This window comes from Pezoporus occidentalis, unplaced genomic scaffold (genome assembly GCF_034315485.1).
Source record: "Pezoporus occidentalis ecotype Australia unplaced genomic scaffold, CSIRO_AGI_Poc_V1 ctg37, whole genome shotgun sequence".
NCBI classification, from domain to species: domain Eukaryota; kingdom Metazoa; phylum Chordata; class Aves; order Psittaciformes; family Psittacidae; genus Pezoporus; species Pezoporus occidentalis.
The window spans coordinates 2,931,250-2,945,322 of record NW_026915691.1 but is presented as its reverse complement, the minus strand read 5'-3'; the positions used below and the strand labels follow the sequence as shown (position 1 = coordinate 2,945,322).

At 40.4% G+C, this 14,073-nt stretch overlaps 1 protein-coding gene across 2 annotated transcripts in view; it reads right to left on the bottom strand.

Moving 5' to 3' along the window:
- SLC5A1 (solute carrier family 5 member 1) overlaps positions 1-4,100 on the bottom strand; it is a 29,242-nt gene extending 25,142 nt beyond the window's left edge. The window contains exons 1-2 of one of the 2 annotated variants that reach the window (XM_062631331.1): positions 3,995-4,100; positions 3,377-3,507 (exon numbers count right to left, since the gene is read on the bottom strand). Coding sequence is in view for 1 of the 2 variants with exons in the window: in XM_062631330.1 (XP_062487314.1) it covers positions 1,781-1,867 (87 nt within the window). In the remaining variant the exon portion in view is untranslated. Of the gene's footprint in view, positions 1-1,780; positions 2,129-3,376; positions 3,508-3,994 lie in introns of those variants that run through there. The other variant, XM_062631330.1, reaches the window with a different exon arrangement.
- Positions 4,101-14,073: the final 9,973 nt, after the last annotated feature.

The following is a 14,073-nucleotide window of genomic DNA, read 5'->3' as shown; positions in this document are numbered from 1 at the left end:
GAAACAGCTGGAAGGAAGGGATATAATATATGGGTAAAGTGAAAGAAATAAACAGAGGGGCTAAAAGGAACAAACACGATGAAGAAAACAATATAACAATGAGATTTGTATCTAGGTCTACATTAACCATTCAAGTTCCATTGCTTCACCTTTCATTACAGCGCCAAACATTAAAATAAAATGAAATTTAACAAAAAAAAAGAAAGATCACTGAAATAAAACTGCATATGAGCACTTCATCAGGGGTGCCTTTGATTTCCAGCATCAAAAAAGACTAAGTTGCAAGTTCCTTAACAGAAAGTGTGCAGCTCTTTTACTCAATACTGTTTAGCCCCAGCAGATGTTGATAAAAATGCTTTCTTGTAGAGATACCAGCATTGTACCCACTTCTCTCTAAAGTTCAAGAAAAGAAGTTAACTAGAATTGCCTTTTCATACACTCATTTTGTATCAGTCAAGAGATGGGCTTTAGAGGGAAGCTTCATCCAGTTTTTGTTAATGACCCTGATCCAAATAATGGATTCCCACTGTCTCTTCTGATGGACTTTGAACAGGCAAATAAAGAAAGAAGACCTGGGAAAATTAGCCTGTTCTTCTGATGCAGAAGAAAGGAAGTAAATACAATAGATTTGCATTTAACTACACACAGCAACTGGCAAATTATTTGTCCAATAAAGAGGACATTGTTGCTGGAAAGAAACTACTCAGCACACAAGTGCCTGATAAGCCCTGGATCAGCCCTTTTTTTGTCACAGACCTTTAATATGAAGTTCAACTACAGCAACACCCAGACATTGGTGGCAAAGCACCAGCTCGCTCCCGCAGACAGCAAAGTGTTCAGATACACTGGGGGCTGCAGAGCTTTTGCTACATTTTTGGCATTTATGAGCATGGCGAAGAGGTAAAGAAAATGTTGTGTCCATTTCGTGTACAGTCTAAATCTTCGGTGCGCCCCAAAACATTGCCATGCTGCTACAAAGGGACGTTTGCTTTGCAGCTGACTTCTCTGCACTGTGAAACAGACCCCCGGGATGCTCCTGCCAAGCAGAGGATTACTGAGGCACGATGCCTCCTCTCTGCTTGTTAATGGTCAGGTGTTTGGGTGACCAGGAGAGCTTGCCCCAAGGAAATGAAATTTAGCGACATTCCACTGCTTACAGCTGTGTAGCTCACACTATTTGCCTATCATCTTCAGCACTGAGGTTACACCAATAAGATGGTATCTGCCTTTCTCCATCAGCTGTGAAAGCACTGCACTTTGTTTTCAGATTAGGCACAGAGTTTTCCCTTGCAGTCCTCAGCACATTCAGCATTGCCAGGGTGAGGGCAGGAAGCACCAGTTTGTGTTTAGATCATGAACAGAGTCATCACCTCACACCAATTCTCACTGTAGTCCCAGTGCTCCACAGGGCTAAACCCCATCTACTCACCTGCTTCCTAATAGAGACCCCAGCTAGCCTGACATTTACTGATCTGATCTCTCAGCTCCTTCCCCACACACCTCACCACTCCACTTTCCCCCTAGTTCCATTCAACCCCCTAAATGGATGCCTTCCCATCTTGCCATCCCCTCTCCAGTAAAGACCCACATTTTCCCCACCATGCACTCATTAACTATCTCAGTTAAGCACCAAAATCTTTATACAATTACACATTTTCATCTACTGAACCATTTTCCCAAGACCCTCTAAACTACCTGCTAATAGAAATAATAAAATAATAAAATAAAATAAAATAAAATAAAATAAAATAAAATAAAATAAAATAAAATCCCAACCTACCCATAGTCCTACTGCCAGGACTACCAAAAAATAGATGACAATAACAGAGATGTCTGCAGCATTGTTGATCTTTACGCTGGATTCCATCCTGGCTGCTTCTCTGGCTGTCTTCTTCTCTCCTTATGTCCTTCTTGCAGGGTTCAGGTTAATGATAAACTGTTTTCATCCCCTGCGTCTTATATAATGTGTAACTTCAGATTCACTTGTCTCCCATGGGCCACAAGCATGGGACACAAGTTGAAGCTGCTGCTTTTCCTTAGACAACAATTCCTTCCCAAATATTGCTGCTCGATGTTACAGGTGCTGCAGATTTCAGAGTTCAGCTGCCCTGCCAAAGGTGCTCAGGGTTTTAACATCCAGGAGCGGATGTCTGAGAAGGAATGAGTACGGAAAGGAGTGGCTTGGCTGCAATAAACCCGCATATTTACCTCACTGTGTTTGAATACTGTTTTTTTTCCTCAAGTGGTTGTACCTGTAAGTCTAGTCATGGAAGATGCAGGTCTTTTAGATGATGATGGCAGCAATTATCTGTGAGGAGGAGTGACCTGGCACCTGGGGAAAACCCAGGGGTCCAGGAGCTAGGACACCCTGTGTCATCTCTCAACCCAGCAGCATTACTCAATGGAGAAACAGCCCTGTATTTCTGTGAAGACAGCCGGAAGCTGCCTACATCTCTCACAAGTATACAGGTAAAGATGCTTGTGAACTACAAGACTTAGATCCAAGAGCTTGCTGTGCTGAATTTCGGGGTGTTTGACTGTGGTGTTGGTTCTCTCTATTGTAGCTAATCAGCTTCACATTCAAATAAGTTCAAAGTTCATCAGAGCTTGGGTCTGCTCTCCCTTTATTTGTTCCTCTGACTTCAGAATCAACCTAAGCAAAATAACTGATCACAAAGATGTGAACACGCTGATTATAACAGATCTTCACAGCTCTTAACAAAGAAGCTTCCCCAAATGATGCCTGTGATCCTCTGTGTGAGCTAGAAGAGGTCAGAAAAATCGAGGATATTTAGAACAAGAGACACATTTCTCTGCTCTGAGAACATCTGAAAGTCCTGTTCTCTGCTTTATACTAGGGAATCATTATTCATGTACAGCTGACTAGGCTGCCTTTGGGGAGCAAAATGTTACCTTGAAGTCACACTGAGCAGAACAAGCAGTACAGTACACAGAAAACAACAGGTCTGGCTGTTCATGCACTGGTTACTTCCTTGAGAGTTGAAATGGAGGTCTGGCACTCTGTTCATTGGCAACAAATTTTTCTTAGGTAAACTCCCCTTTGGTAACTGTGGCTAATAAAAAGCACCAAAGTCTAAGGGAGCTATAATAAAGTGTAATCGCTTGGAAGGATAAAATAAAAATCTTGCTAGTGTTTCAGCATCTGAACTCTTACAAAGCAGTCCTGTCCTCTGATCGTTTAGGCATCTCTCCCAAAACACATTCTTCAGTTTGTCCTACAGGACTGTGAAATGTTAGCTTTAAATCCAGCAGAGAAAAAATTAACCTTGGAAGCTGCTGAGCATCCAAAATTCCCATTAGCAGCAACCTTCCCTGCTGTGTATTTCAGTGGAAAAGAAAAGACTTATTTACTAACCTTAATTATCAGGAAACAGTTTGCCTAAGATAGGCTGTAGGTGGCACTTCTTTACAAAGATTGACAGATGCCTGTGGGTCCTTGCAACCAACCAAAAGTTTGGTTTTCATGGATTCCATGTCTGCATCAGTCTGCAGAGGTAAAGCAAAGAAAACATTAGGCAGGAACTCATCTACTATAATTTGAGTTCTCATCCAGACCTCTGCAAAAAAACAGAGCTCAGAGGCTAAGAAATGCTACAGCCTCCTGTCCACAGCTCCTACCGTGGCCACATCCACAAGACTTCAAGGTTTGACACAACACCGGAGAATCAGTGTCTAAAAAATAATAATCATGCAATTCCTATCTTTATATACAGTAGAAACATACTTAATTCTGTTTTCTCTTTGAAGGCCACAAACCCAAACTAAACAATCTCTACAAGACTGTCAAGAAAGGGCAGGCAGCTTTGTCAAGGCCCATAATATCTCATCTTCACATCCCTCCCATCTGCAGTCCAAAGAGAAACCTTGAAGCATTATACGCAGCAGATTGTTGGTGTACTACATTAATCAAAGGCATATAAATGGTCTCTGAAAGGTCACCCAAGTTCCTAGATTTGAAAAAGGCTGAACCTACCTTTTTATTAAAGCTTTTGAAGATAAGCATGAGTAAACCTCCTGATGAGAAGGGTGAACTTCGCATCAGGAGACAATGATAACCCCTTTTTCTCACACTCGGCTAGTGGTGTGTTTCAGTGGGTACTCTCATCATCCTGAAGTGTGTGGTCAAACAAGTGAGGGCTTCAATACCAGAGAAAATGACAAATAATTTGATATACTGAGGAAATTTCTCTCCTCCTTCCTGTGAGCCACACCAGTGCATTGAAGCAAGAGAGATCTTAATAGGAGTAAGAAAAATAGTCAAAGTAGCCTAACACGGTAACTGTGATCCATGTCTATGATTGCTCCCCTCTGGATCAAGTCTGATGACATTTACCTTATCATGAATTTGTCTGTTTGTACCTGAATAGACAAAACAGACAACGGACAAGAGCACAAATACCTACAGGATGGTGTACGGACTCGTTCAAAATCACACTCCAGATTACTGACGGAGACCAGAGCTATCATGGATTTGCACACCCAAGTCCGTAACTGCAAGGGCTGACAGAGGCACCACTGTCTGATGGGGCACAGGGCAGTACACGAACTGTGTAGAAGCTGCAAATGCTCTGTTGTCATTACCAAGTGGGGCTGTAGCATAGAAAATCTGAGAATTACAGCCCTTGCTGCTCCCTTAGCCTAGTCTCTTAAAAACGTGTAAGTCTTTCTCCTGAAGACAGCAAATGATAAAACAAATAGTAAACCAACCAAACTACAAACAAAGAGAAAGATGCATTATGATGCAAACTACCTCCCACAGGGGAACTCCTCTAATCTTGTCTCTGACATTTCTCTACATTTCTTTGTAAAGCATGCAGATTGCTTTTGGGGATGCTCTTCAGAAATGCTAATTTATACACAGGAGCCTTTGCACAGTTAATAAAGGAGAAAAGCAGACAAAAAAATTGCAGTTATTTTACTTGCATAAGGCTATATATTACCTTAGTCAAGTCTCTCCCCTCCTTTACTGGTTTCCTAGCTATGCAGCATGAAGTTAGCGAGAAAAGAGATCATATTTGCAAGCAGACAAAATATAAATTAAAAGGCCTCCAGCAAAGTTTTCCTAAGATGGTCCTAATAATAGAGGACAGCAGTTACACTGGGAGACAGGAGAATTATTTAGCACCTATTCTTTGATGCCACAAGACCTTTTTCTCTTTGTGCATCCTTGCTTAAGTGAGCAAAAAACTTGGCTCTAATTAGAAGAATTAGTCACAGAAGGATGTCAAAAATGCTGGAAATTAAAAAGCACAATCCATGGAAGAGAAATTACTGAAAGGCAAAAAGATCCAAACTCCAGGAGATGTGATGGAGACAGAAGAAAATATCAGTAGGAAACCAGGTGCCTTTCTAAAAAGTTATCAGAGAGAAAGCAATGTCATTCTATTCTTACTCACTTAGAAGATCAGATCAAGAAACATGAGAAAAACCACGCATTTATCAACAGACAAAAAGGATAACATTCTCTAGACTAATTATCTAATTAGTATTTCTATGAAGGAGAAATACCAGAGGACACAAAAATAGGTTTACATGCACCAGGACTGAAGCAAGGAAATACATTCAGTTCTTCAGCAACTGGTTAAATTATCTCTGTGTTTTACTAAGTACACCCAGCCCTGCAGTATCTAAGCATTGCTAATGTTATAAAAAGAACAGTTCAAGGACTGTACTCTTCCTGCAAGATAAGCTAAGACAGCAAATAAAGTAACTTGGATTTATTTCTGGTTTATTGATGGGTTATTCGTTTGTATCATTCAGGAGATTAATAGGGGAGGATTAATGGCAAGAGATGGGTTTGGAATTTCCACCGCAACTAAGCTGAACAGCAGATTAAAAACTACTCCCCAAAAGCAATGCAGACTGGCAACCAGACTGAGCCACCTGACTGCGGGCAGACTGCTGCCCACAAGCAACTCCTCATTGAAACATGATTATTATCTTATAGACTGCATAACACACAGCATATTTCTTATCCTCATGGTCTAACCCATCATATTTGTATGTTAGAGGCTTGCTAATCCTTCTTGGGAGTTTTCTAACTTTCCCCCAAATCAATGCTTCCAGAAAAATATTTTGTTAGAGATTGATAGGTGGTGATTTGCCACTTCTATTACAGATAAAATTAAATCATAGAAGGAATTACCCAGAGTGGCTGCATAATGATGACCACATCACATTTTGTGATGCTTTAGGGAAAATAATACCTCCACTGCATAGAACACAGGAAAGGAATGAACAGGAGATGAGCTGCTCATGCCCCTTACACTGAAATAGTCCTCCAGTTCTTCAGGTGAGCTAACAAAAACCCTGGTTGCTCCTACTCTATTTTGCTCGAAATAAATGTAATCACTCTAGAACAACAGATAGCTTCAGCCCTTGTGGGTGTTTTGATTGCCCTGCAGCAATAAGCAGCAACAAATATATCATTATTATGATTATTTATTGTATTTGACAGGTTAATTTGATTTAAAAAAATCTAAGTGGAGGAGGGAAAAGATCATAATCTGCTAAGGTAATAGCCTAATATATATGTCAAAACTGTTCTACAGGATCCCAGAGGCTCTTCAGTTAAGAACACTTGCTTGCACAGTGTTTGGTTGGAAAAATAAATAAGGAAAAGAACCTGAATAATACTGTACAAAATGCAATGTGAAGCTTCTGGAAAAAGGTAAGAGCAGAAAACATTATTGGAGAGAACCCAGGGAAAACATTCCTTAAGGAATCTGGGCTGAGAATACTTGCATTTGGCACAAATACTTTTTTGCTACTGGAGCAATAAATTGACCAGAAACAGAGAACAGTGAGACATGGGACTCCCAGGTCAGGATAACACCGAAAAAGCTAACAAACGAAAAGGCCCCAGTCAACAACAAAAGAGACCATACACAGATTACAGTTGGGGAAAAAAGATAGAAATGGAAATTAACATGAAGAGTGTATCAAATACACTAATATTATCCGGAAGCAAAACCACTGATAAATTACTAGGTACATCTGTGCAGAGGTCTCTTCCGGTCAGACTGAGATCTGACAGAATCTAGAACAGAACAAAAGACCCAGGTGTTATTTTGGCATGAAATGGAGATCCCTTCTGAAGGGGATGGATCTGGCAACTGAGAAAACCTCAAAACAAAAAATATTTGGTCTATAAAAGTTCAATAGAGTTTTGATCTTTTAAACATATTTACTGCTAACTACTGAAGTTATTAAAGAACTACTGACTTGGACGTTAAGGCAGGAGCCTGCATCTATTGCCAGGAGAAACGCTAGCCTAGTTTGGTATCCAAAAGAGTCTGTAAAACTTTCCTAACAGAACCAAAAAGTAGTCTAGTCATGAGCTATGTATCCTGAACACAATACAAACCAATGACATATCTCCTTACTTTAGTTATCATTGAGGGTAAGACATGGATAGTACTTGGAAAACTTCGTAAAGTGCTACGATCGCAGGTATCATCATAACTGTATATCAGATCTCAAGACTCTTGTACCTCTAACTGAGCTCCTAGGAACATGTGAATGGAAGGAACACTGCATCGATTACTGAAGTGAAGGAATAAAACAATTCCAAGGGAACTATACCTTTCCGTTTAAAAGACCCATCCTCAATTCCTAAATTCTTTGGAAATCGGGACTTAAAACATTAATTAAACTATAATCCAGAATGACACAAGAGGCTCATGGCTAAGCACAGCAAATGTTAAATAGCTCAGTACCTGTAATAAAGTTATCACTCATTCATATTCAAAGCTTTGAATTATGTTATTGCTTTACAATATGTTCTTGGTAGCATATTCTTTTTACTCCAATTATAAATGTCATGACTGTACATATCTGATTTAAGCTACATCTGGTCATGAAGTTTATAGCTAGTCTGGTGAGCAGTCAAATTCAAGTAGCTAAATATATTGTTTAAAATACTTCATGAAGCCTTCTGATACTGTGCAAAGTATCAGCCACCTTGTGACTGACAGAGTGTCAGCAAAACTTTGTGATGACTAAAACTGAAACCTCAGCATACATGAATGTTATCATTTTATTTGCACTGCCAAAATAGATGTGAAGATTTATAGAATGAATTGAATAATAGATAGTCATCATTTAAACCTCCCCCATAAGCAGCCTTTGGAAAGATTTTAAATGTTATTTTGCAGAAAGCTGCACATTCTAGAAGGATTTAATTTGTGGCTCTCACAGATCAATAGCTTTATACATTGGATCTGTTACTTCAGTCTGTAGTAGACATGTTTACCATACACACCGTGTGTTTTATGTGAGGATTTCCCCACGCATGTGAGAACCCCAGTGCATGAACAGAGGGTGACACATTGATGGGTGTGGCTGTTCCCAGGGCTATGAGACATGAACTTTTTAGAAGAGTGCTGATGACACCAGCAAATAAACCCCCACACACATACTTGAGCTTTACAGGTGCTGTGCAATGTGTTTCCTCGCCCTGTGATGTAAAGAGCTAAACTACAGCAACAGACAAACTGGTAATTAAACATAATAGGCTTTACAGTAAGGAAACTCCTCAAACTGCCCATAGCTCTTGCTAAAACAAATCAGCTGTCCCGATTCTGACATTGCTAACTCCCTCAGGGAGACAGGTTACTGATGCCTTGGACATCACGTTTAAAACTGCCGAGAGCACTTCTAATTTGAAGCAGTGCTTAAAGCAGAGGTACCAGTCAAGAAGACATTAGCATTCCCAGTGTTATCGATCCCTTTGTTAAAGGGAACCCAGCTGCCGATTACCACCTAAGAATGCACTACTCAGGCACAAGAAGGAAAATATTTATGAATACACTAGCTTCAAAAGCCATATCTTTCCTGTTATCAGACAAGTCAAAACACCAGAAAACCTGACTAACTGGATGGGCAGGTATTCCCCAAACCAATACAGAATGTAGGGAATACAGAGGGTAAAAGTGACACTCAGTTATGGATGTTCTCCAGCAGAAGAAATGGTCTTCGGGGGAGAAAACCTCCTGGAGCTGTTCTGTGCATTCCTGAAACAGCTATCCCAGGATTAGCACAATGTAACTAAAGTAATCAGCACTGTAACCTTCCTTCTTTCTCTTCAGTGGTCACAGACTCTTGTTCCAGGATTTGATAAAAAATTAACTTTTCTACCAAAAATAGTGATTAATATTTTTCATTCATCCAATCCACTGCACAATCTAGAATTCACCTTTAGTATCATATACCAAATTATTCTGTTCAACAGTGTTAAATGCAAACACTAACACATCCTTGTACTGGCTAATTATGCTAATACTGAAAGGTATGGAGAAAAACTCCTGGAAACTTTTCCTTTCAAATGGCTCCATGGGAATTCAGTATCTCCAGTTTTCTGCTTTAAAACCAGAGAAGGATACTACTAACAATTAGGAGTGGGAAATCAGTAAGAGCTTCTTTTAGCAGCAAGACATCTCAAATTCACCTGTTTTTCAAGTCATACTGCTGAAACTCCTCAGGCTTTGACAGTTTCTGGCAGTATGATCTGTAATGGATACATAGAATAGATCATAAGTAAATCCAATTTATTCAGCAGCTACACTTACCCTATTACTTATGCTTGTGGCAATAATTTCTGTGCGTTTACTCCACTTCCTCACTACATTACCACAGCATGTAAATTCCGTATGAGGCAATCCATCAGAAATAAGGATCATTGAATGAAGCTGTTGACAGCCTAGGACATACTAAAGGTTGTTAATGTGAACTGGTGGTAACTGGGCAAGGAAGCTAAGCATTAATGATAGGTTCTTTATACGTGCTTACAGTAAGAGAAGGTGGTTAGCTTGGAATTACCCTTTACTGTCACATTACTTTAGGTGTGGAACTTCAGTGACTCAGGTGCAGTTGCAAATCACAGCAAAGGGTGTCTAAAATTTGGAAGATATTTTTCAGTGTCAGTTAAGAAGTTTCATATCATCACAACATTGCTTTTGGAAACAGTTAAGGACTGTAAGACTTACCTATGTAAATGAGGTTGAGTACTGAAGTCACCCCAGATAAGAATGCAGCTTGCACTGATCATATCCAGAGGGACTACATAGCAGTGGAATATAAACTCACAATCTACTCTGAAAGATTAGTCCTGGAGAATGAAAATCTCTTCTAACTCCTCAAATGTTGGTGATCCTCCTTTAAACTCATGCAAAAGAAGTGTAAATGTTTTGGGAACATCATGCAAAGATCACTGATAGAATGAGAGATTCACATTCCAGAACACCCTGGGTATAGCCCAGAGGGACTATTAGAGTTTGAGTTTCCATTTGTGCTCACAGATAAAATTTTACCTGAATACTTTACAGAATAAGCAAACCACTCATTTATAAAAAGAATAAAATTCAAAGACTACACAGATTAGGCCTTTTGGTTGCCAGGAGACATGGCACGTGTGTGAATAAACACGTATGCTTGCTGGAAACCTGTAGATTTGCAGCTTTAGGGGATTCTTTCCACATCTAGAAACATTTTTACATTATATTTGTCACTTAAAAAAACTCGAAGCTATTTCCTGCACATCAGTAATAGAAGTTTCTATAAGAAAGCTAGATCTCCAAACTAGGAAACACCTAAAAAGCTATTTTTACACATTCATTCATTAGAAATGACCTCACATGGCTGAAGTAGTACTTAAAATGTACTTTTCTTCTCAGAGATCACAATGGATAGATAATACTAATCATTACTGTACCATCACAGGACACTAAACTGATTGAGTGGCTATTATTTTACTACTTGTTAACATTTCCTTAAGAGTCCAGAACAACTGGCAAAAATAGAAAGGAGGCTCATTTTACCGCGTAAGACTCTTCATCATGATCAGATGCTTCAGTGAATCTGAACATAGGGTGCCTCCGACCATGTCAGAACTGAGGTGACCCTTATGAGCACATCACTGTTAAATAAAAGCTATCAAGACATACTTGTTCACCATTCTGGGGACAGGAGAGGACAACTTTCATTGTCAGAGGTGACAACAGTAAAGCTAACACACTACAGCTACGCTAAGGAAGCCTGCTGCTAATACTCGTGCATCCATTACAATGGCCAAGAAATTTCCACATGGCTGGTGTCACCTCCAAAATTATGATGGAAGGTGAAAATAGAGCACTGGCTGTCTCAGGTTCCAAGGCTTCCCTTCTCACTGCTCCATGCCGGTTGCTGCTTTGCCAAATAAGCATTGGGCTCCCCACTAAATGACATAAATGTCCCTCCCATTCCAAAATCCTGCTTCCAACGGTAGTTTCTGTACACTTGCAGAATAATCCTGTACTCTGGATGCTTCTGTTAGACCAAGGCACTGTTTAGATTGAGAAATTGAAGCCCTTCAGGCTTGATTTGCATGTCTTGTCAGCATCTGCAAAAAGGTCAAGCAGTGCTGCCTTCTCCTGCTGCACTTCCCCTTTTGCCATTTTTTCACTAGATGTATTCCCTGATGAGCAGGATCTTGAGGTCCCAGCAATGGGAGTCTGCATGCATCTCTGTTGCTACCTTTCAAATTAAAAGAGCAGCCTGTAGGACAGCTGCTAGGCACTTTCAGGCTGCTTTTTGCTACAGTCTGGCAAACTGCGTTTGAAGGGTAGATCAAAAATGGCACAGTATCCAAGCACTCACGAAGCACAAGTGTCCTCACCGTAGCCCAGTGTTTTCCTTGACACTGCACCTGGAAGAAGCTAATCTCAAAGAATAAATTTCTCCACAATCTTGCACATTATACAGTGTGTCCTGATTTCTTACTTTGTCATGAAATCAAGAGGAAAACGCATGGATATCAGGACACAGCACATTTGAGGATATCCTTTTGTATACTGTGCTAACAGCTAGCACAAATACTTCACCTGTGCTCTCTCAGATAATTACAGCTATGATCCTGCTCACGTGCCTGAGACACATCTGATATGAGCTGCTAGTGATCCAGCCTTATCCCAGACCAAACTTACAGGACGGGTAATTCTTCCTTAGGATATCAGGGCAGAATTTTATAAGACTTTGACCAACTTGCTGCTGTAGTATTAATTTCTACTGCTGTAATTGGCTCGGAATGTACTGTGGAACATAGGAATTTCCCTTATTTGAAGAGGAACAAGTCCAAGGGACAAAAACAGTGACAGCTGCTGCAGATTAACCAAGAGAACATTTTGCCTGATAAACCTGCCTGCCTTCTACAGTAAAATAATTACTTCTGTGGATGAAGTAGCAGGCTTTTGACATGATCTTCCACAGCATCATTATAGCCAAACTGGCAAGGTAAGGACTGGATGGGAGAGCTTAAAAAGGGGGTGAAAAACTGGCTCCACCATCAGACTCAAAGCTTTTACAAGACTAAGTGAAAGCTGATTCTACGTCACATCAAGTTCAATACTACTTAATATCTTCATCAGTGACCTGGACCTTGACAATAGGACAGAATGCACCTTCATCAAGTTTGCAGATAACATCAAGTGCAAGAGATCAATTAATGTGATGGAGGTCCTGGCTGCCATTCTGAGGGACCTCAAAAAGGTACAGGAATGGGCCAACATGAACACTGTGCAATTCAGCACAGGCAAATACAAATTCTGCACCTGGGACAGAATAGGTTCATAAAACAGGCTAAAAGGATGCTGGTGGAAAGCAAATGCAACATGTGGCAGCAACTGCAACATTCCTTTGCAACGGTGAGGGCTAAATGCATACAGAGCTGCATCAGAAAGAGCACAGCTAAGCAGGCTGATGGATGTGAACCCTGCTTTATCCTTGTGAGGCAGCACCTTGAGCAGTGCATCCAGTTTTGGGCCTCTCATCACCAAAGTGATACTGATAAACTAGAGAGAATAGTGAAAGGTCAGTAAAATAATTTAGTGCTTAGACCACATGGTTTCTGGAGGCCTGTTTCAAACTAAATTATGTTAACTGGAGATCTCTGACACGTTTCCTGTTCTTCAAAGGCCATCTTGCTGGTGGCTGTTTGACAAGCTCATCTCTGCATTCAGGTGTAATCTCATAGGTTCCCAAACCAGTTTTGATGCACGTTCTCACAATTACAGCACTAAAACAGTCAGTGCTGTCATATACTCATTTCTTAGTACTCACTGCTAATCCTTGAGGTTACTATCAGGCAAACTCCCATAAAACCCTGGAGAAAGCAGGGTATACTTCAGTGCCACTACTTCATTGTGACTTATCTGAACAGAAACTGCATGTGAGCTAATTGAAACTATATTAGGGCTGTGGGGGCAAAGTCTGGAAGCTCCTAATCACTATTTGTTCAGTTCTTACATAGACCTCTCTTTGGAGTTGCAGGAATGGTGCCTGAATAAAGGCTGAGCAAAGCTGACAATGGACTCCACTAGCTGCCTGCCACTGATTTACACTAAACTGCTGGTGTATGATTTGGAGCCTGAGGCTACAAATCCCAGGATTTCATCACGGTGGAGAAATCAGCACTTTTTTTTTCCCTTTCAGACAGGAATGTCAGTTCTCCTCTCAGATGCAGAAGGATAGCTGAAAATCAGTGGAACAGCTGAGAATAAAGGAGAGTAATGACTTTGACTTCCGTTTGACTTCTTGATCCCAAAGCTCAACAAGGGTAACCACAAGGTACCAACAATAACAAAGGTCAGCCTTGGGATCCTGACTGTCTGTGGTCCTAGGCAGCACTTGGGAGTGGCAATCGTTAAGAACCATCCAAACCTGAGCCAGATTCACCTCCATCCTCAGTTTCTTTCTTGCTAGAAATATTTCCTAGAATACAAGCCCAGTGAAAGTTTGGCACAGAGAGCCCGTGTAGCCGCAGTGGATTCTTCACAAGAAGTTTTCAGGTGCTTTGCAGGATTAGGATGAAAAAAGTAATAAATCAAATGTAGTGACTAGAAAGAGAAGGATGAAGAGGAAGAAAGCAGCTGCTAGATTTTAAGAGCAAACTGAGATTCATCAATGCATGCACACACAAAAGCTATCTATATCTACATTTGGTGTTAAAGTCGTTGTGAGTTAGCTAATTATAATGGATTACACATATTAAATCCAGGTAAGTCAAAGTTAAAATTACCA